Below are 20,453 nucleotides of genomic sequence, written 5' to 3'. Positions count from 1 at the left end.
GAGGTTACAATACAAGGACACACAGGAAACAGTCACAGCTGTACTTCACAGAATTACAATCACATTTTCCCAGTCTAAATGGTCCGTGCTGTTCTCCCCAAAATTGCGTCTCCTGATAACGATCTCCTCCCGTCTTTTACGAGCTTAAGAGGTATGAAAATGTTCGCTGTGTCTTTTTCACCGGGAAGCCAGTTAACAAGGCAGGACGCGGGCACGTGTCCACGGTGAATAAAATCAGCCGAAGGAGCCAACCCGATACATTAACTGCTCTGTCTGCATTGCCTACTGTATGCATGGCCCAGTAAATCTATTCCATTTAGCCTGTGTAATTAGTCTGATACTCCTGGCTTTTATCGAAGCTCAGCCTCATCAACTCAAGGTTATACCCGTTACCGAGGTTTCAGACAGACCCCGCTATTATCCCCGCGGATAGCGGGCGTGTTCCACTGACGATCCATTGATTTTGTGTTTGAGCTGGGAAGCGTCTGAGGGCCGTGCATGCAAAGGGAGAAAAATAACCTGGAGGCCTCCGGCTCTGGAATAGCCAATTGTTGTGCAAGCACGAGGACGAACAGTCTGATGATCAAGAGTGCCACGCAGAGAGGTGTGGAGAGGGAAAAGCAAGAGAAATAGTGTTTATCATAGCAGATGAGCTGTCTAATGTCTTAGATGCTGTGCTGTAAAAAAACAAACAAATAAATGTCACCCAACCCCCCCAAAATGACATAATTTAGCAACATGCTGTTCCACTGGCCTTGTTCAAGTCAAATTCTTTGATTAAACATTTTAATGCCACATTCATCAGTGGTGATGGTGATGGTGTAATTAAAATGCTAATGCTGATAACCTTTGTGCTTGTAGGCATAATAAGATATATTTTATTATTATTCAAATATTTTTAGACATTGTAAGTTACTATTCTGAAAAAAAACCCCAAAACAAAACAAAACAAACAAACAAACAAACAAAAAACAACAGACACTTTCCAGGAACGCAGGAAGAGAAATAAAGCAAACGTGTGCTTGTTTTCAGGAAAGGTTTGTATGGTCATTTTGTGTTTTACAACTGTTGGCCGCATTAGGGGCATGTCGCTAAAATACAAGCACATTTGCTCCAATCCACATCCCAAAATGGTTATTAGGGTCAAGCTTTGCCTGGGACATGTGCTTGCTGCTCGCTCTGTGAAAAGCCCATAAAAGTGTGCATGCAAAGCAGATCAATGGTGATGCATTGCCTCAAAAATTACATAATACTATAATAATATTCAATGTTTCATATAAACTTAGTTAACATCTGGATATAGAAACTTTAGCGCTGACATGTTATATTTGATGTCAGTCATTAAAAATCTAATAAAGTAATTCATCTCTGTAACACTCATTTCATTATATTACATATTATGTATATTTGATACCTATTATTGATATCATAACAAATACAAAAATGCAAGCACAGACGTCTTCTGTCAATAATTACTTTTAAAAAGTATTATAAAACTTCTAAAGAGTGAAATGCCTCATGCAAACTCCTTCTCTTTCCATTTTCTGTGCACAGTGCAGTGAGACAAAGACAAATAGACATTCTGACCTAAAATGCTAGCAATGCTATTGACAAATGAAATCATCTGGCATGATCTAAATTACATTACGAAAACAATTAGCCTTCATCTGCTGCCAGACATGTTAGTGTTTTTGTCTTATCACTGTTTTACCTTGCTCGCAGTTGTTGCCTTTGTAAGTGGGAATGCAGATGCAGATGCCTTGGACGCACTCTCCATGGTTGGAGCAGGTGGGGTCCACACACTGGTCCTCTTGGATGCTGCACTCCGGCCCTTTCCAGCCTTCGTGGCACACACACCGGCCTTTTTCATATTCGCCGTTACCACTGCACAGCACCGGGCAGGTGTCTGCAATATGGCAGCCCAGCAGCAGCATCAGAACAGGTGCGAGAGAGAGAAAGAGAGCGAGACAGAAAACTCAGAGCGTAGAGCTTAACTTCCACAAACAAATGCAAATGCTAGCGCAACCGCTAATCCATCATCTAAGTCAGAACAAACAATATAAGGTGCTTACATTTTTCGTTGTATAAAATCCTGCCTTCCAAAACAAGTTGTTTTTTGATAACCCAGTGGATTAACTGGGACACTATGTATACATTAGCTATGACATTGTGTATAAATATACAGTGGTTCCAGAAAACTGGCATTGCTTCGATTTCAGTTTTTATTTATTTATTTAACTAATGTTTTCTTAAATTTAAGCATACGTTGTGTTGCTAGACAGGCACTCTACACGGACAGTAATAAAGTTTTTCAATACTGTACTTAAGTACCTGTACTTTATTAAAGCTTATTTCCATGGATATTTTAGCTTTAAATAAAATGTCCTACTTATACCACTACTTTCTGCATGAATGCACCATTACTTGTTTATGTGAAACCATATAGCTCCTTACACTAAGCCCCACCCTGAAATACAGGTGTCCAATTGTAGTAACAAAAACATTGGAAGATATGCTGTTGAAATATATTATAAAGTATCATTAATCTATTTAATCCCACCCAGGACCAGATATCTTGGATGTTATTGATGGATGGCATTGACTTTATTTAGCCCAAGAAGAAACGTTGACAATTGGGCTTAGTTTAGTCTGCCTGATTTGGTCCAAATATAGCCCAAAGTAATCGTCTTTTTCAGACCACATACAGCCCTAATACAGCCAATAAAATGTAGTGTAAAAACCAAAACTAACCGTGGACGTCTTGCATTTGACAAATACTCCTGCATGAGTGAAATACCACCACACTGTTTTTTTCTGCATGTATTTCACTACTGAGTTTGTTTAGATTGTAGTTTGGGTCTATGAAAATGTTGGCGAATTTAATAGATATTTATTTCAATGTAAATAAAATGTTAGATACACTATATGGACTAAAGTATTATGACACCTGCACATTGATTGTTTCTTGTAAAATCAAGGGTATTAAAAAGAGTTCATCTTGCTTTTGTTGGAGTAACCATCTCTACTGTCCAGGGATGAATTTCCACCAGATTCTGGAGCATTGCTGTAAGGATTTGAATGCATTCAGTGACAAGAGAGTCAATGAGGTCTTTTGGTCTATTGGTAATACTTCTCTACAGGGCTTGACAGGCTGTGTGTGTGCATTTGCACATCTGTGTCAGCAATTGATGCAATTTAAAGAAGCTGAATGCATTCATTAGAAAGGGTGTCTACAAACATTTGGACATAGAGTGTATCTACAAGGTATGTACAGAGTAGTATTTAAATAGTGTTACACTGGATGTTACCAACTGTTTGGCTATCACACATAGCGAGCAACTGTTTGAATATTACAAATAGGCAAGTGAGGATCTTTAGACATCCTCATTTGTCAGTCTACTATTTCATTCATGAAGCAGCCCAAGTGACAGTGCCTCACTGCCTGCTAGCTGTGTGTGTGCTAGGTCTTCCACATCCAAACAAGTTAGGGACACACTCAGTATGCATCAACAGAACATTCACACTGAACTCCTGGATGTATCTGTCTCACTCAGGAGATTCTGAGACTTGAATAAAAAAAAAAAAAAGGCTGGATAAATAAGCATATGGCAAGCGCTGAACTGTAACATCGGGAGCACAGATAAACTAGATTACCTGTGTATCCCGAGCTCATTCCATCTACGCAAATACGGGTGGCATACTGCAGCTGGCTACGTTTTCCATTTACGCCAGGCCCATCATCTTCTTGCAGGCCCTGAGCTCAATTCCAATAGAGCTCCAATCTGGCCACCTGCCGACTGCACTATGTTAATCATGCTTCATCATTTGCACTCTGTCGTAACAGCAAAAAGAAAACTATGACATGGCAAGCCGTGAACTGAGTTACACCACAGGTACAGTGCTGAATAGGTTTTCGATTCATATGTATCCTGTTAGTTTCCTCCAGGCACTGGGTTCATTTCCACCTCCCCTCCTGCTTAATAAAAAGGCCCCCCAGGGAGGCGCAGCCCGCGCCACTTGTTGTCCCCTGCTGAGGCTAGTCAAAGGAAGTTATTCCTGGCAAATATGAAGACGTCCTGCCGCAGTCACACTGTCCGGCGCGCCAGTTTGCAGCCGGCATATTTAATCAATACAGATGCAAAAAAGGACCAAGCATAAATTCTCTCTCTGTCTCTCTCCCTCATCCCTCTCTCTCCCTCCCTACCTATTGGTATCTTGCTAATCTCCATGTAATTAATCCTCCCTTATGAAATTTCTCCTATCACTAGCACTAGCAATGCAGCATCGCTGGGCAGACAACTTACTTAAGAGAGATGGGGGGAGAAAGCACCATAAATCCACCTGGAGCATGGCCAATTGTGCTCTTCAGGACTCTGGCCACTGTTGGCAAAGTAGCAAAGTAGCTTTTGAAATTGCGACCCCCGTGTCATAGTGGTACTTCCACACATGTTGTAACATAGCAAATCAGTTACCAAGAGTACATTTGGTTATTTTGTATAATCACAAAACCCAAACCTTCTCACTTTTTAACCACTTTTTAACCACTTCATGAGTAAGAGTGGTACTGAGAGTGGTACTGAGAATTGTCTTGCTAGCTTATTGTTGGCAGTCATTTTTGGCAGTCATCTACTGAAAAGGGAGGTATAGATGCCCCCAAACACATCATCAACTGCTAAAGATTAGCACATGTCATTCAGCAAGCGAATATTAGAAGACAACTACAGGGTAGGGCCTCCTTTGCTCCTAAAACAGCCTCAATTCTTCGAGGCATTGATTCAACAAGAATCATTCCTCCCTTGAGATTATTATGCTCTCAGTTAATATGACTGGATCACAAAACTTCTGCAGAACTCTAGAAGAATGTTTGCATTCAGATCTGCATCAGATGACTGGAAATACAACTAAAGAACACTGAACTCTGGACACTGAACACTAAAAATTACATTCTGCTTTGTTTTATGGTGCATTATCATGCCTGAAGTAGCCATTAAATGTGGCTATGAAGGGACAAACATGGTCAGCCACAATACACAAATAGGATGTGGCATTCGAGCAGTGATTTATAGGTCAAAACAGGCCCAAAGTGTGCCAAGAAAACACAACACACACCATTACACTACCTCCTCCATTCTCCATCCAACTGTTGACAAAAGCCAGGGTGGGTCCATAGATTCAAGCCGCTGCTGCCAAATTCTGACCCTACCATCTGTGTGTCTCAGAAGAAATTGAGTGCTTGACTGACAGAAGTAGAACCCAATGTAGTCTTTTGCTTTTGTAGCCCATCCACCTCATGGTTTAACATGTTGTGCATTCTAGGATGCTTGGGCAGTGACCTCTCTCATCAACAAGGCATTTATGTCTACATACAACCACTGCTGAATGGATGTTTTTCTTTTCTTCATAACACTAATCTGAGTAAACTCTAGAGATTCTTGTGCTGAAAATTCCAGAAGATCAGCAGTATACTAAACTTAAACTAACCAACATTAATATCACACCGAGATCAAATTTTCCCCATTCTGATAGTTGATGAACATGTTTGCGCTGTACTGCTGCCAGACAACTGGCTAATTAGATAACTGCCTGAACGAGAACGTGCACAGGACTAAATAAATTGCTTTTTTCTTTAGGGTTCAAATGGAATGCATTTAAAAAAGATCACACAGCCCTACTTGCTCTCACTGCCAAATACAGAAGTAAAACCTGCTATCACCACTGTCAAATTAATACACACACTGCTTAAATTACACAAACATTTTCCGATTCAAACAAGCTGAAATTAATGTTTTGTTCATTTGTCATTAGTAAGTGGAAGGTTTAAATAGAGTGCCGTGCAAAACTGTGCAGTACTATATTGGTCTGCTATTTAAACTGTGCTTTTAAAAGGACGTCAGGGAAATACAGAGGACACTTAACAACTGCAGAAAAAACTTGTAGACTACTAAAACTGTCTGCATCAGATAAACAGCACTTAAAGCTTTCATCTTTGCGAGACTTTGGGAGAAAATCACCCTCCACTTCTGATTTAAAAAAAACCCACAGGTGTTACTGTCCATCTGTCCATCCACTGTGAGGATGTGGAGCTGATCAAGAAGCCTTTACAGAGAAAAGGAAACATTAGCACAGAAAAGAAAAACTTTTGTTTAAATCAAATAAAGAAACTGTCTTCTTCTGAGAACAATGGAAAGACTGCTTCAGAGTCCAGACCTCACCATCATTTAATGCATCATTTAATGGCAGAGAGAGATTTTAGGGTGTGTATATGGGAGATGGTTTCGCGAATCGTCGAACAATATTGTTGACATAAAGGAGGTTGTACCCACAAAGCCAGATGGATTAAGTGTGAAGTTTGCACAGTTCTTGCGTACATAGTGCTGCTTTCAGATCTGGGAATTTAGAAGAGTATAAAAAAGATTAGCTCTTGCTCAGTGGTCAACACCAGTGCTGCACTTCCAGAGGAGCTAAACTGCTTTCATGCTCATTTCAAGGCTGATTGTGGACTTCAAGAAGCAGGAGAGTGTGCACACCCCTATCTCTATCAATGGGACCACTGCTTTAAGTTTCTTGGTGAACATGGACAGAACACACCTCATGGGTTGTGAAGAAGATATAACAGTACCACTTCTATCTCAGACGGCTGAGGAGGTTTGGAATGAATCTCAGCTTCCTCAGAACGTTCTACACCTCCACTGTGTGAACTACATGGATTTTGAGTGAAAAGCTCTGCAGAGGGTGATGCCCAGCACATCATTTCGGTTCAGCTTCCAAACCTTCTGGATTTATATACCAGCCACTGTCTGATGACATCCAGGGGATTATTAAGGACTCCAACCACCCAAGTCACTGCCTGTTCAGCTGCCCAAGCCATTAGGCTGTATGGTGCACAAGTGTAAATGTGACCTGTACAGAATCGGTTATATGAGAATGATCGCTGGTCACCGGCCAATCATCATCATTCTAGCCACTAGCCAATTGCTTGGTGCATCTAAAACTAAACGTATCCATTTAATATTAGGTTATGTTGTTGAGATTTCTCTGTAACCTCTGTAATATGTTCCCTGTTTTTTGAACATGACCATTGTGACTGAAAATTAAATATATAAAGAGCAGACTCTGACCTTTGGACGATACTGTACTTTGCACTCATAAACTGATTATCAAGTAAAAGAGTTGAGCCTGTTTCCTGACCATTTTTATTGTTATCAAATAAACAAGAGCTGGCCATTAGCTGCCATGTCTGCTACACATAACATTTCATTAGGGGTGTTCAAAATGGCTGGCTATCTGGGCAAATCTAAATTGCAGGCCTACGCATATGCAGGTCTGTCCAACAACAATTGGGTCCTAACTCTGTCTGCTTGCCAGCGCTGTGGTATTGACTCCAACTACAGCCAAAGCAGAAGCCAAATATGAGAGTAAATGGTGGTCATGGGGGAGGAGGGGAGGGTGTCAAATTCTCATATAACAACAAAAGCCAAGTGTTGGCTGCCCTTGCCGAGGTCATCCCGGCTCTTCTCCTCCTGCCGTGGCCTTCTCCAGCACAGAGCAGGGCTGAGGGGCCAGAAGAGGCCGGAGCGACTCTTTCTCTGATCCAGGCCTGTCTATTAGTCTCCATAACATCCCTGGCATGGGTCCAAGCCGGCAGCAATAAGAGGTGCATTACATTCGCTACAATAATTCATAGGCCCCGGCCCTCTCTGGAGACTGGAAGAAGGTGCGGGGATCGAGTCCGAGTAATAGGCTATAAGGAGCGGTGAATGACATCTCAGAGACCAGCAGGAGCAGCCAAAACTGGCCTGATTTATTGGCTCTCTGCATTCCAGCCAAACCCTTTTTAAAGTCTGTGAAGCCTGTAATCATTTACGAGCATGACGACAGAAGCAGAGTAAAAACGAGTAAGCCAGGGAAGGAGACAGCAGAGAGAGAGGGAGAAAGAGTGAGAATACTGACAACTTCACTGAGGCTTAGTGCCTTCGACAGCAAACGCTATTTTCCAGTTCCAAAAGTTTGCTCTGAAAAAGGTGCACAAGCTCGTTCTTTGTTTCCTCTTTTTTTCATTCGCTGTTAGTTGTTTGTTTCAGTTTAGCGTGCAAGTGTGTAGTGGAGGAGTTCTCCACGAGCCGCTCCTGGGCGGCTATGCTCTCTGCAGTCTCCCCTGGCCTGCCGATGCAAAGCTTATGCGAATGAATGTAAAGGTGAATAGAAAAGGCAAAAGAAGCTCGTACGGAAGCCCAGAAGGATTGGTGCTCTGCGTGCCATCCTCGAGAGGGCAGACAGGGGGATTATGTTATATAAAAATCCTTCTTGAGGTTTGATCTCCCTCTGAAGAGAGTTCTAATGATGGAAGGGGCCGAGCGCTGCGTGGTGCAAAGCTGCCACGGAATCCGAATCGGCACAACGTACACACAGGAATAGCTGTTAGACACGCTGCGCCTGCCGGCATGGTGCATTATTCAACTGTCTCCGAGCTTGTGTTCCTTTTGGATGTAGTTAACATGGCATGTGTAAAAAATCACAAACTGCCACGTGCTGAACTCCACTTTGGATCGAGCTTATGAAAAGGAATAAATGCTATCCAGTGGACCTGTGATGCCTCTACTGAGAAGAATGTGGAATGTAAACAATAGAGGAACAGTTTCCCAATTCTGACCCTGAAGTAATGTGGCACTCTATGGATTTAAGAAGCTGGAGGATGTTGTAGTTCAATATTAATTTTGACCCACAGCTGATCATGCACAGAAATTCTGCCAAAAGTGGGGCTTCTGAGCTATTTAATAATACAACGTTTGCTTTTGTACTTTTTCTGAAATAATACATTTCTAAAATAAGCCATGTTTTTTTATTTTTGGTTAGGGAATATACACAATATGGACAAGAATAATGGGACACCTACACTTTACACCTATAGGTACTCTTATGACGTCTCATTCCAAATCCATCCCCTTTGTCCCCCCTCTTTGATTAGTTATGTTAGCTATAAATTGAAATTCTACTGCAAAAAAACTGTCATCTCATCCTATAGGTATCAGGTAATTTGCTGTCTTGAATATTTCTCTTTTAAATGGTGGTTGCCATTATAATATTGTGCACTTACTTACCTGTCTCCAGTGTTTCTCATGTTTAGCCAAAACAAATATCCTGAGATGCACAATGTATCTGTGGCCAATATATATTACTTGTCAATAAACTGAAACAATTCAAACTAAACAAACAGCCTCTAATCCATTGAGTGGTCAAGAATTTTGTTACATAAATGCAATACACTATGTAATTCATTTATAAATTGTTGTATAGATGTTATATTTTAGACATCTTATTGAAAAAGAATAAAAAGGTTAATCTATGAATACGTCTGGTTTGACTGGTTGTCAACTGTAATCTAAGTAATCTGAGGCCAGTAAATTCACAAAGCCTTCCCAGGCACCATGTAAGGGGCACCAATTCTGGTTTTCTTTTAAACACAAAACATGTTCTCCTTGGTGAAGTTGAAGGAAAACAGAACAGAATAAACAGAATAACAGAATAAAGCACAAAAACTGCATTCCATCCGTAAAGTGTACATGAGGTTTGACAAAACACTGTCGTCTCTGCTGTTCTCTGGGAGGGGCAAGAGAGGGCTCTTGCTCAGGTGGAGGAATGCAGTGACCTTGCCCTATCAGGCCCCTGGAGATGATAGAGGACGGGGGAGTGGGGAGAGGCCAGTACGTGCCCAAGGTCTAATTCAGCAGCATTGCCCGTGGCCCTGGAGGACCTGGGCCATTGAGACAGATATCTTGGTACTGACCTTTCTCGCAGTTGGGTCCAAGGAAGCCAGCAAAGCAGTGACAATGGCCTGCAACACATTCGCCATTGCCATTACAGTTTGAAGAGCATCCATCCATGGATTCTGCAAATCAAAAGAAAGGATATTGTCTGTGTTTACAGTAAAATAGTTGCATACCCATAGCATGAGGAAACAAATGTCCACATTTTCAGTACTTATAAGTCATTATATTATTTGTGGTGTCACAAAAAGAAAATAGGCAGAGTAAAAATGAGGATGAAGGATGAATGCTAACAAGGTTAGAAAGTCTGTGAAACTATGACTGTTTTTGGTCAATAAACAAGCAATAAAAAAAGTCAATTTGGTCAATAAATAAAAAATAAATAGATATTGTATTATTATCATTGATTAGCAGTTACATAATGATTACCTAATCATGACCTGATCTATCGAGCTATTTGAACAGACAAGTACGATACTATGTATCTTATGTATACTACTAGTATGATAAACAAGAAATGGTGAATATTATTCATTATTGGCGACTATACTATTCGCTAAGATTTATTATTTATTTATTTATATCAATGAGTGTTTTTTGCTATCACAGATAAAATCAATGCCAAAAAATGTAGGCATCCAAAGGATTTCCTAAGCAGCAGTACATTTCTAGGTTATGTTTTAGAAATTATAGTTATATGCTAATTATTCTCAATTATTTATCAGTTATACGCAGTAAAATCAAATGTAATGCCGAATAATGTCTATAAACTAAAAAAAATAAAGCCCAAACAATGGAGAAACTTAAACAGAGATACTCATATCAAAGGTAAGATTACAAACATCAGGGAAAAAAAGGAGTAATAAACAAAACATAAGTGACAACACTAATATTAAATCTATTTAAAAGGAAACGTGTTGCATAATTAAATTAAGTGCACACAACAATTGTGTAGTTGGTAGGGGTTATTTTTTTTTCTCTGTGCCATCTTTTAAAGTCCTCAACACTGACTACACAAAGAACAATAATTACTTTGTTTGTCCTGTGTGAATATGTTATTTAGGTAATGTGTTTATCATGTGTCGTTCAGATCAGTTCATCTATTATTAGTATACATCAAACACAACTTATGCAGGCAAAAAATGGCCGCATGAAAGGTTTGTTGTTCAGCTTTGTGGAGTAATAAAAGCCTTTTCAAAATCAAAACTATGCAACATGATGGATGAGTAGATTAGAAACCCAAACAAAAGCACCCAGCAGGATATGAGAGGAGGAGATCACAGAAGAGACATTTTTGGGTTAGAATAAAATAAATGTTTTACTTTTAACTACAGGCTTCTAGCACATACAATTCTGCTGCACAAACTGTACAACCTTGAGAGATGTATCCTCTATCCTTTCTATTACCCACATGGGGGGGCGGCAAACATTTTAGGCACCTATAAACATTAGAATTAAAAAGCTCCTTATCTGGGTAGTTATGTTTTTTTGCTCAGTGAAACACTGACATTAATACAAATAACATTAATGCAAAAAGTAGTGGTTTAACATTTGTTACTGTGTTTATTAAAATATTTCCAAAGCTCTCATCATGGGAGTCTAGTATTATCACCCAACACCTGTTTTTGCAAATAAGTGCTTAATGATGTTCAATCAGCTGAGCTGGTGATACATCTCAACACATTCAGTGTTTGAAGTAGGTCAGTATGCAGTGGTACGAAGAACCAACAACTTCTACATCTTACTCTTTGTTGAACCTCAAAGTCCAACCTTCCTGCCACCACTACTGGTACACATGTACCCGCTTCTACATCAACCACTGGTTTAAGTAAGAGAGAGACAAAAAGAGAAAATGTCTAAATGCCAAGGTAAATGCACAAATCAGCAATAGAACTTAGTAGACTAAATAGTCCAGAAAGGTCTAATTGCATTGATTTTGACAATCACATCAATGTTACAAACATAATTAAAGCTGTGGACATACAAGGAAAACATTTTTATTTTATGTATTTTTTTCATATTGGCATGAAAATAAAAAACAAAAAAACTTTTTTTTTTTTACTGTATCTGTGTTTCTTTGCATCTGTTCTAATGTAATGAGGTAATTTTAGAAGAGAACACTCTTATTGCTGAGATAAATGGTTTTAAATAATGTGCTTAAGTGCCTACAACAGTACACAGTACAAAATATATACATATTTAATATGCATAGCCAGCCATGCCATATGTATTCACATAGATTACAGCAATCTTCATATGCAGTTTGTACCTCCTCAATCCAGTAATAATGAATTTTCACAAATGATATTTTTAGGTTTACCTTTGCTGGTGTTCAGCAAGAGCCTATCTTTTTTCATGTCCAACTTGTGTTAGCCATTCTTTAGTCCTTTAGCAGTTGTCAGTTTTAGCCACAGAATAACCTCGCTGGATATTTTTAGGTGGCTGACCACTCTTGAACCATCAGAAACACTGACATGTAAACATATCTACTGTACATGACACACTTCAGCATAGCATCACTCCCATGCCACTTACAATGTAAGATTTTTTACTGCATTAAGAACCTGGGTAGTATTTAGAAAAAAAGCTGTGCTGTGGTCACAAACTGGACAATAATGAATAGGGTAGGGGGAGGCTGACAAATTGCACACAGCACAGGTACATAAACTCCCAGAAACATCATAGGAAAAATACTATAGCGGAAAATGTTAGATTAGACTAGACTGGCTAAAGATGTGTGAGTTGCTTTTCTGCTACACTTGCTATATTTGATAGATTGGCATGTGTGGCCAAATTATAATTTGTTTGGGTGTGTCTGGTTTATGTTTCTGTGCCACCCATTGAAGCACTGCATCTCTGTAGTGTGTCACTGTATTATTTATTAGAATGTGTTTAAGTGTTCAGTTCAAAAATGATCAGCATACATCAAATTTGCACAAAAGGCTTGTTCTTCAGCATTGTGAACGGTGGCTTATAAAACATCCAAAGATACATCATGCTGGTAGATGGACCTAAAAAGCACTCAGCGGTTAGAGCGCCGGGCTATTGATGACAGGGTTGTGGGTTTAATACCCGGGCTCTGCAAGCTGCCACTGTTTGAGCAAGGCCCTTCACCCTCTCTGCTCCCTGGGTGCTGGAATTGGCTGCCCACTGCTCTGTGTGTGTGTACTCACTGCCCCTAGTTCCCTAGTGTGTGTGTTCACTACCACATATGAGTAAAATGCAGAGGGCACATTTCACTGTACATAGTACAGTGACAAAATTGTGCACCTTTAAAAACATAATTAATTTTTTACTTACACTCATTTTATCAGGTTCACCTACCATGTAGACACTCCTACCATGTAGATGCACTAGATGTAGAATATAATTACTGATTCGAGTACATGTGCTGTTAAGCACAATTCAGCAGACACATTGTACCCTATCTATCAGTGTAAAGAGACAGTGTAAAGAGAAATCCTGCATATTTTTTTTCACATTACACGCTTCAGAACTCTGGGGTCTTGTACTAGAGCTTGTGTGCTATACTCCTTCACAGCTGAGCTGTTATTGCATATAGACATTAACACTTCAAAATGATGGCACTTACAGTTGACTGGGGCAGCTCAAGCAGGGAAGAAATTTGACATGCTAAAAGGTCACTCATTTAGTACTACCAATTCTATGGCAACAGCATAGCTGTTATGCGCTTGTAAGTGAATCAAGGGGAAACAGCCAAACTCACTAATTATATTCACATTACTTAGGTAATGTAGTGAGTGTACATGATAAAGTTGGTCAATGTACAAGGGTATAATCATGTATATGCCTTGTGCCGTCACAGTCCACCACCCTTATGTTTCAGTATGATAATGCAAGGAGATGTGCACAGTTTAAGCTAAAAACGCCCTAGTTCTTCCTTTGCCTGAATGCGCACACTAGCCTGAAATATGACCAGTTAAGGAGGTTTGGGAAAGGTCCAGCCTGATATGTCAGCAGGCAGATAATATCAGTTGGTTAAAGTGTCATCAAATATTCAAAGAATGAAGCAACTACATTTAGTCATATCTTATGAAAATAAGTTCTCCACAAACAACAAATTGGCAGTAAAATAAAAAAAATAGATTTTTTATATTGTATTTATTACTATTATTAGTAATAGTATTAGTAGTAGTAGCAGTAGTAGTAGTAGTATTGTTAGTAGTAGTAGTTTTAGCTTCAGAGTTTGTCCTCTGAAGATGATTTGTTAACCGGTTTTAACAAAACATGGAATTTGACCAGCAGGGACCAATGTTTTGCATAAAGCGTTATGTTTTAGATGTATAGTGAGAGTTACTATAGCTCATTGCTCACAGATGATGAATGACAAACCTATAAATTAGCACAGTTTAACCAAAATTAGTGTAATACATTTTCTTTTTCTGGATTAGATAAATGTTTTGGCTGACATTTTTGACTGACATTGTTTTTTTCTCAGAAATTACAGTCAAAATCACACAAAAATCACACTGCATGCGACAAATTAAAGCCAAATGATTCACAGAAATGCCAGTAGTAATACATTTCACACAAATTATTGCCTAATAATGAATTGCCCCCCCCACACACACACCATCAACACCAGAACAAAAACACGTTGTGCATTTATGTCAATTGTTTGGTAACACTTGTAACTACTGTAGAGCTGTAAAATTTACATAAGTAAAAATGACACCTGATAAACCTACATAAACATGAATTAAAGTTACATTTCTAATCTTAATCCATTTTCCACCCAATTTTAAAGGCCAACTGCCCAATCCTCATTCACGTGATCCCCATTCCCCCTCCCACTAGCAATGCCCCCGACACTAGGATGGTGAAGATTTGCACGTCATCTGAAGTGAAGTCTTTTGGAACTATCACCTGTACTGAACTGTAGCCAGCCTGCTCCCCTGATCTGATATAACAGATGACAGACGCCTGTGCTGACCAACATCACACTAGGAGTGATGTGAGGAGGAAGTGCCATCAACCCACCCCTGAGAGAGCAAGGCCAGTTGTTCTCTTTCTGATTTCAGCTGGTATGATCTGGGATTTGAACCAGCGACCCTCTATCAAAGTGGCAGGATCTTAGTCTACTGGACCACTCAAAGCCCAGTAAAAAGTTTTTATGGTATAAATAATCACACAGTGGAGGTCAGAATGCAAATGTAATTTATTCCACAACTAATTTTGTAATTTGTAATGAAATTAATCTAAATAGTATGACTAATCTACAGTAATCACTGTAGCCTAAGGAATTATTTTTTCTATATCTTTGTAACAGGATGGCTAGGATAATAAATTCATAACTGCAAGTGTAAAATAATCCCAGATGACCCTACCTTTTCTGTGGCACGTGCCTTAAAAGACTGTGACTGCAAATATGAAAGTAAAGGTCTTTTGCTCTTTGGCAGTCTTACCGATGGTAGAGCTGAGGAGTAAGACCTGCTCCATCTTTTTGCCGTCATTGTACAGTGCCAAGTACCAGGTGCCTGGGTCCATGTACTCGATGAAGCCTGTCTCCTGCAGGGAGTTGAGCTGCAGGTTCCTGGGCGAAGAGCCTGAGTTTTCTGAACCTTTCACCTCCGATTTGATCAACTGCTTCCCGTCCAACAGCTTCACAAAGTCGAACTGGGAGGGAGGAATACGCACAAGTTAGCACAAGGAGAACTTCGTAAGAATGTCTCTATCTGTCTCCTGCAACGCAGCAGCTTTAGGCAGTGAGTGTGACTTGAGGTTTGGCAACAAAGTAAATCACACTCTCCAGCTCCATTTTAATTGAGCTAATTAGCTAATTATCATGATAAAACCGTCTAGCTCCTTGACTTGCACTCGAAATTTGCATCTCATATCCTAATGGATCTTGCTCCCCTCTCTCCTATAAAGTGCATTATTCTTGTATGATAATTGTTTGCATGTCTGTGTTTGATGAAGACAGAGATAGTAGGCATAGCATGTGTTAACCCTTTGAAGTAAAAACTAAAGCATGCTGTAAATGAATAAAAATTATTATCAGTACATCATTGTGGACAGCTGTGGACAGTTGTGTTCTTACGTTTAAAAGAATGCTTTACTATGATTTGAATTAGTTAAAAATGTATTGTTGTCCATTAAGGATACCATAGAATGCATTTATTTAGTATTATAACATGTTCTCTGCTTTACATAAAAGCTACAGTAAGTGAGTTTGGTAGGGGTGAAAAATACCCAGATACGTTTTAGGTAACTCTTTACTTGGATGGTCCATTATAGATGCATTGTAGATGCTCACCTGCCATTCAACTAACATTCAATTATAGTCACCCTACATTCATTATACAATATTGTCTAACCCTGACCCTAACCTCAACCTTACCTATGTAGGCTTAGGTTTAGGGTTAGATGTACGGTTTAGGTTAAGGTTATGGTTAGGTTTTAGGGTTGAGTCAAGGTTAAGGTTAGGTTTAGATGCAGGGTTACATTTAATAGACAACTTCTTACATTCAGCTTAGAGTTATGTTGTGCTTTTAAAAAGCAGTTTAGTGTTGGTTAGTTGAACATTTTTTTATGTTAATGTACATGTTCTGACCTTAGAACAAAACAGGCATGTCTTTAATGGTGGGCTTGTGAATAATCGGATAAGATCTGCTCCGACTGACTGGTTTACAACACTGTGAAGGCTCACACAGACGCCACATGGCATAGAATAGCAGGACCTTGTTTTTAGCACTGTCACAATTGTGACAGAAACTATTCTCGGGTCCCATGAAATAGTGCTGATATCCAGTTAGCGCAGTGTCTGGTTAGCTATCTGAAGATTTGGTAAAGCCGGTCAGCGAGCACACGTGCATTGTTTTTGTGCATGATCATTTGCTCCTATGTAATGATACAGGCTTATGACTACTGTCTATATTTTTTTAGTGTAGAAAGAAAAAAAGTTAAAACCCATTACAACACAAAAATGTCAGGCGTGTTGACAGAGAATGGAATCTGAATATGGATGTATGTACTGCAGGTAACGTCAGGGCTTTCAACAGTTTCATTAAAAGTGTACAACATACATATCTAATACAAAACAAAATCATACAGTTGAAAATGTGGACATGATTTGGTGTTTGAAAAGGTCAGAGACCCCTAACAGGCTCACAATGGCTTCCCAAAGTCCCGACTTAAAACCTATCAAAATATGCAGGCTCTCTGTGCCAAGAAACCAATACATTTAGTAGAAGTCAACCATTCTGCCATGAGGAATGGTCAAATATCCAAATATCCAAAATTCTAAAAAAATACCAAAAGCATCTGGTAAGCCTGTGTTTATTATGGAAACAATCCCAGAGCCCTTCCAGCATCTTACTCTTCCTTTTGTCATTAGCATGACCTTTTCCTTGTGTTTCTAAGGTATGCAGCACCTTCTTGGGTCCATTTGATCTAAACACAATATAGAGTGACCAGAATTCATCTGGGAACTGTTTTTGACCCTCAGCGCCTTCAAGGAAGACATTTTATTGACGTATATAAGATGAGTAGGGCAGCAGTGAACAATTTACATGTAAATTCAACTGGCTGTGTCTGTAATCCTGATGGTGCAGCCCGTTTCTCCACAAGGGATCTATGTGTGCTTTCACTTCAGTATATGGTGAATCTGTATTAAATCATTTAAAAAAAACCCTGCTGTGCTTTCTCCGTTTTAAGGTGTCTTTATTTGCACTGCTTCGGTAGGGCATCCTCCCGGAGTCCCTTGATCTAGTGCTGCTCTTGAGCTGCCCTGCACTGTAAGTCCTGTTTCTCGCACTCACTCACTTACTGTACTGGAGTGCAGCAGCTCCGTGACGGTGCCTGCTCAGAATACAACGTGGCACAGCGGGTACACAAGGAACACCAGGGTCCAATTTGTTTGGATAGGGATCTGACCCGGCCCCAATGACACCGCCTTTCCACTCGGTGGTGGCTGAGATAACGAGGGCTAGGTTCCATGCATGCTTGTGCGCACACACACACACACACATGCACGTGGCTTCTGCACTGAATCACCAGATAAGTGGGCTATGACAGTCCCCTCAGGCTGCCAGTGGTGCCTCACCTCACTGCGTGTCACTAGTGTTTGCTTATTTCTTCCATGATGAGGAAGGAGGGCGAGTGGAGAATTACTTCTCTCTCTATCTGTCTGACTCGGTGACTACTGCACTGCCTTTTTGCACCTGCAAGATAAAGGAGAGGGGTGGGGGAGTGTTGTTGTGCCAGTGAGTGGGGAGGTGGGGATGCTTTCACATATCCTTTGACCCGGATCCAGTAAATACTGATGATTCAAAGCGTTATGTTAATGCGCCCCAGGATATCACAACCCGTGACTCTGCTGCATCCATAAAAGTGGCACTTGCCCAGTGTTCCCTGTGGTTAGTGGAGGAAAGAAGCTATTCTTCTATGGTTTGTGTCTAACTAGCTCTAACTAGGGCTGGAGCACTGACTGCAAGATCTACCATGGCACTAAATGCAAACAATGATGCAAAAACAGAGTCTAATGCAAAAGTAAGAGCAACCTCTGGTCAAACGATTCTTTTCAGACATTATTTAAAGTCATTTAAATGCACAGTTACAGCTTATTTGCTTAATTTAACATATTGGGGAAAACACAAAATGTAAAATCTGGCATGTAAAAAGGCTATGAGGATGAGGTTTTAAGGCGGTGGTGGAAAAAAAGTCACTTAACAAACTCATGGACAACAAATCACACCCACTCCATGACCTGCTGGTCAGACAGTGGAGCAAGAAACGGTACAGGGGATCGTCTGTTCCAACAACACTCATGCTGTACAACACCTCATCACTGTGCCGGGACATTAATGTATACTGAGCCCCCTCAGGACAGGCTCTCTGAGTACCAGCTAAGCACCATCTCTGAGCAGCAGCTGGACATTACTACATCTCTCTACTTATACTCATATTCAGAAGTCTTATTGATATTGGTATGACAATACGCACTGCATTGTCATCTGTTTAATATTTATGCGCCTTATTATTGCATGTTACACTTTAACTGCTTTATTATATTCTAATTATATTTTCCTTCTGTTCTGTTTTTCTCTTTACTTTACCTTGCTCTTGTTTTCACTGTACTTCTGTGCTGCTGTAATACCTGACTTTCCCTCTGGGCTTACTAAAGTTGTCTGTCTATCTATCTATCTATCTATTTATCAATATATAATATGTGCTTGTCCTCACCCTCCTAGTGTTGGGAGCATTATATTTTATAGGAGGAGTCCGAATGAGTGGGTTAATTAATATTGGGGAGAATATTGGGTAAAAAAAGAAAATTGAACATTTCACACAAGCTGTGAATGGGCTTTGTCAATCAGAAAAAAAAACAGACATAGAGTAAGGAGAGACAGTTCTGCTGCTCTATTGTGTTTTACAAGAGTTCAAATCATCAGCTCAGCACAACCATGCAGTTTGTGGCAAGGACCAAAACAGTTTTATCTTAAATTAGACTGGATTGAAGTCATTGCAAAATGTAATGCTACGTCGATGTTGTTTGTATTCCAGTTTGATGATTTTTCTGTTTATTTCTTGCTGTTTGTTATGCTGTTTTTGCTGTTTTTACCTCATGTCTGCCTCTTGTCTTATAATACAGCTCTTTTATTCAGAAACTTTTGTTAATACCAAAACTGGCTCTTCTGTTTTACGTGTGTTTTTTTCACTTACTGACATTGCTAACCAAATAGATGAAAGTCAGAAGTGTAGAATTAAATTTGTCAGTATAGACTATACATTGAAGATAATTGTAATTTCTTATGAAAATTACTCTTTCCAGGCACCCATGGTCCTCCAACATAATCCAACATAAAACACAACATGTTCAGCAAATCCTACTGCACAGTAACTCTTTCTTTCATAGTATAAAATAAAGAAATAAATGTCAATCAATCATCATAGTGTGCTATGCAAACGTTTGGACACCTTACAGAAAATTTCTTCAGGACTTCAGAAATCACAGCTCACTGCTTTTTTTTGCTTTTAATACAGCTGGCAATTCTAATTATTATTAGTTACATGCCTCAGGCTTGATATGCTAATTAAAGTCTGTAATCTTGTCAAAAAAATCTGAGCATTTTCAATTCTCAGGATGTCCAAACATTTGTACAGGTCACATTTTTTTTGCATGAAAGATTTTGCATGAAAGAAAAATATTGTTTTATGTTGCATTAGCTACAGAGGACATGTTTACTTAATTTTTTGGCCAAGGAATTTTATATGATTGCATAAATCCATTTAAACAGTAAAATAAAACATGATAAACATTTAGCAGTACTAGACTGCTAAAGATTATGGCAGAGGTACTTAAGTACCTGTTCATTTGTTTGGTCTCCAAGTGCTCTAGAACTGCTTCTTCGCTGGTTTCTGGCAGGATATATCCTTGAGGTAGGGTAAAATCAGGCTCGCCCAGGAGATTAATGTCACATTAATGTCAGAAAACATCCAATTAGTCTCCGTCATGTCGAAGCTCGCAGGTCTAGCAAGCGGTTAGGACAGTCTCTTTTTAAGGATGACTCACAGAAGGAGCAAGAGGAGGGAAAAGAGGGGTAGCTGAGTGCAAATGACCAGTCAGATGACCTGCTGGGATTTGCACCAGTTGTCTTGCATAGCCCGGCCGGGTCAACAGTAGCATATGTCCATTTGTGCAAGCTGAGTCCCACAGGCTTGCTTTGC

The 20,453-nt window shown here is 39.7% G+C and overlaps 1 protein-coding gene across 4 annotated transcripts in view; it reads right to left on the bottom strand.

Moving 5' to 3' along the window:
* The window catches only part of LOC140540747 (teneurin-1-like), a 260,632-nt gene that overhangs the window by 106,207 nt on the left and 133,972 nt on the right, over positions 1 to 20,453 (bottom strand). For all 4 annotated transcript variants that reach the window (XM_072663175.1, XM_072663174.1, XM_072663173.1 and 1 more), the window contains 3 exons: positions 15,191 to 15,401; positions 9,785 to 9,886; positions 1,712 to 1,906 (listed from right to left, as the gene is read on the bottom strand). In XM_072663175.1, the coding sequence (XP_072519276.1) occupies positions 1,712 to 1,906; positions 9,785 to 9,886; positions 15,191 to 15,401 (508 nt within the window). The remainder of the gene's footprint in view (positions 1 to 1,711; positions 1,907 to 9,784; positions 9,887 to 15,190; positions 15,402 to 20,453) is intronic.

This window comes from Salminus brasiliensis, chromosome 19 (assembly GCF_030463535.1).
Source record: "Salminus brasiliensis chromosome 19, fSalBra1.hap2, whole genome shotgun sequence".
Taxonomy (NCBI): Eukaryota; Metazoa; Chordata; class Actinopteri; order Characiformes; family Bryconidae; genus Salminus; species Salminus brasiliensis.
Note: the sequence above shows the minus strand (reverse complement) of the source record. Positions and strands in the feature narration are given on the sequence as shown.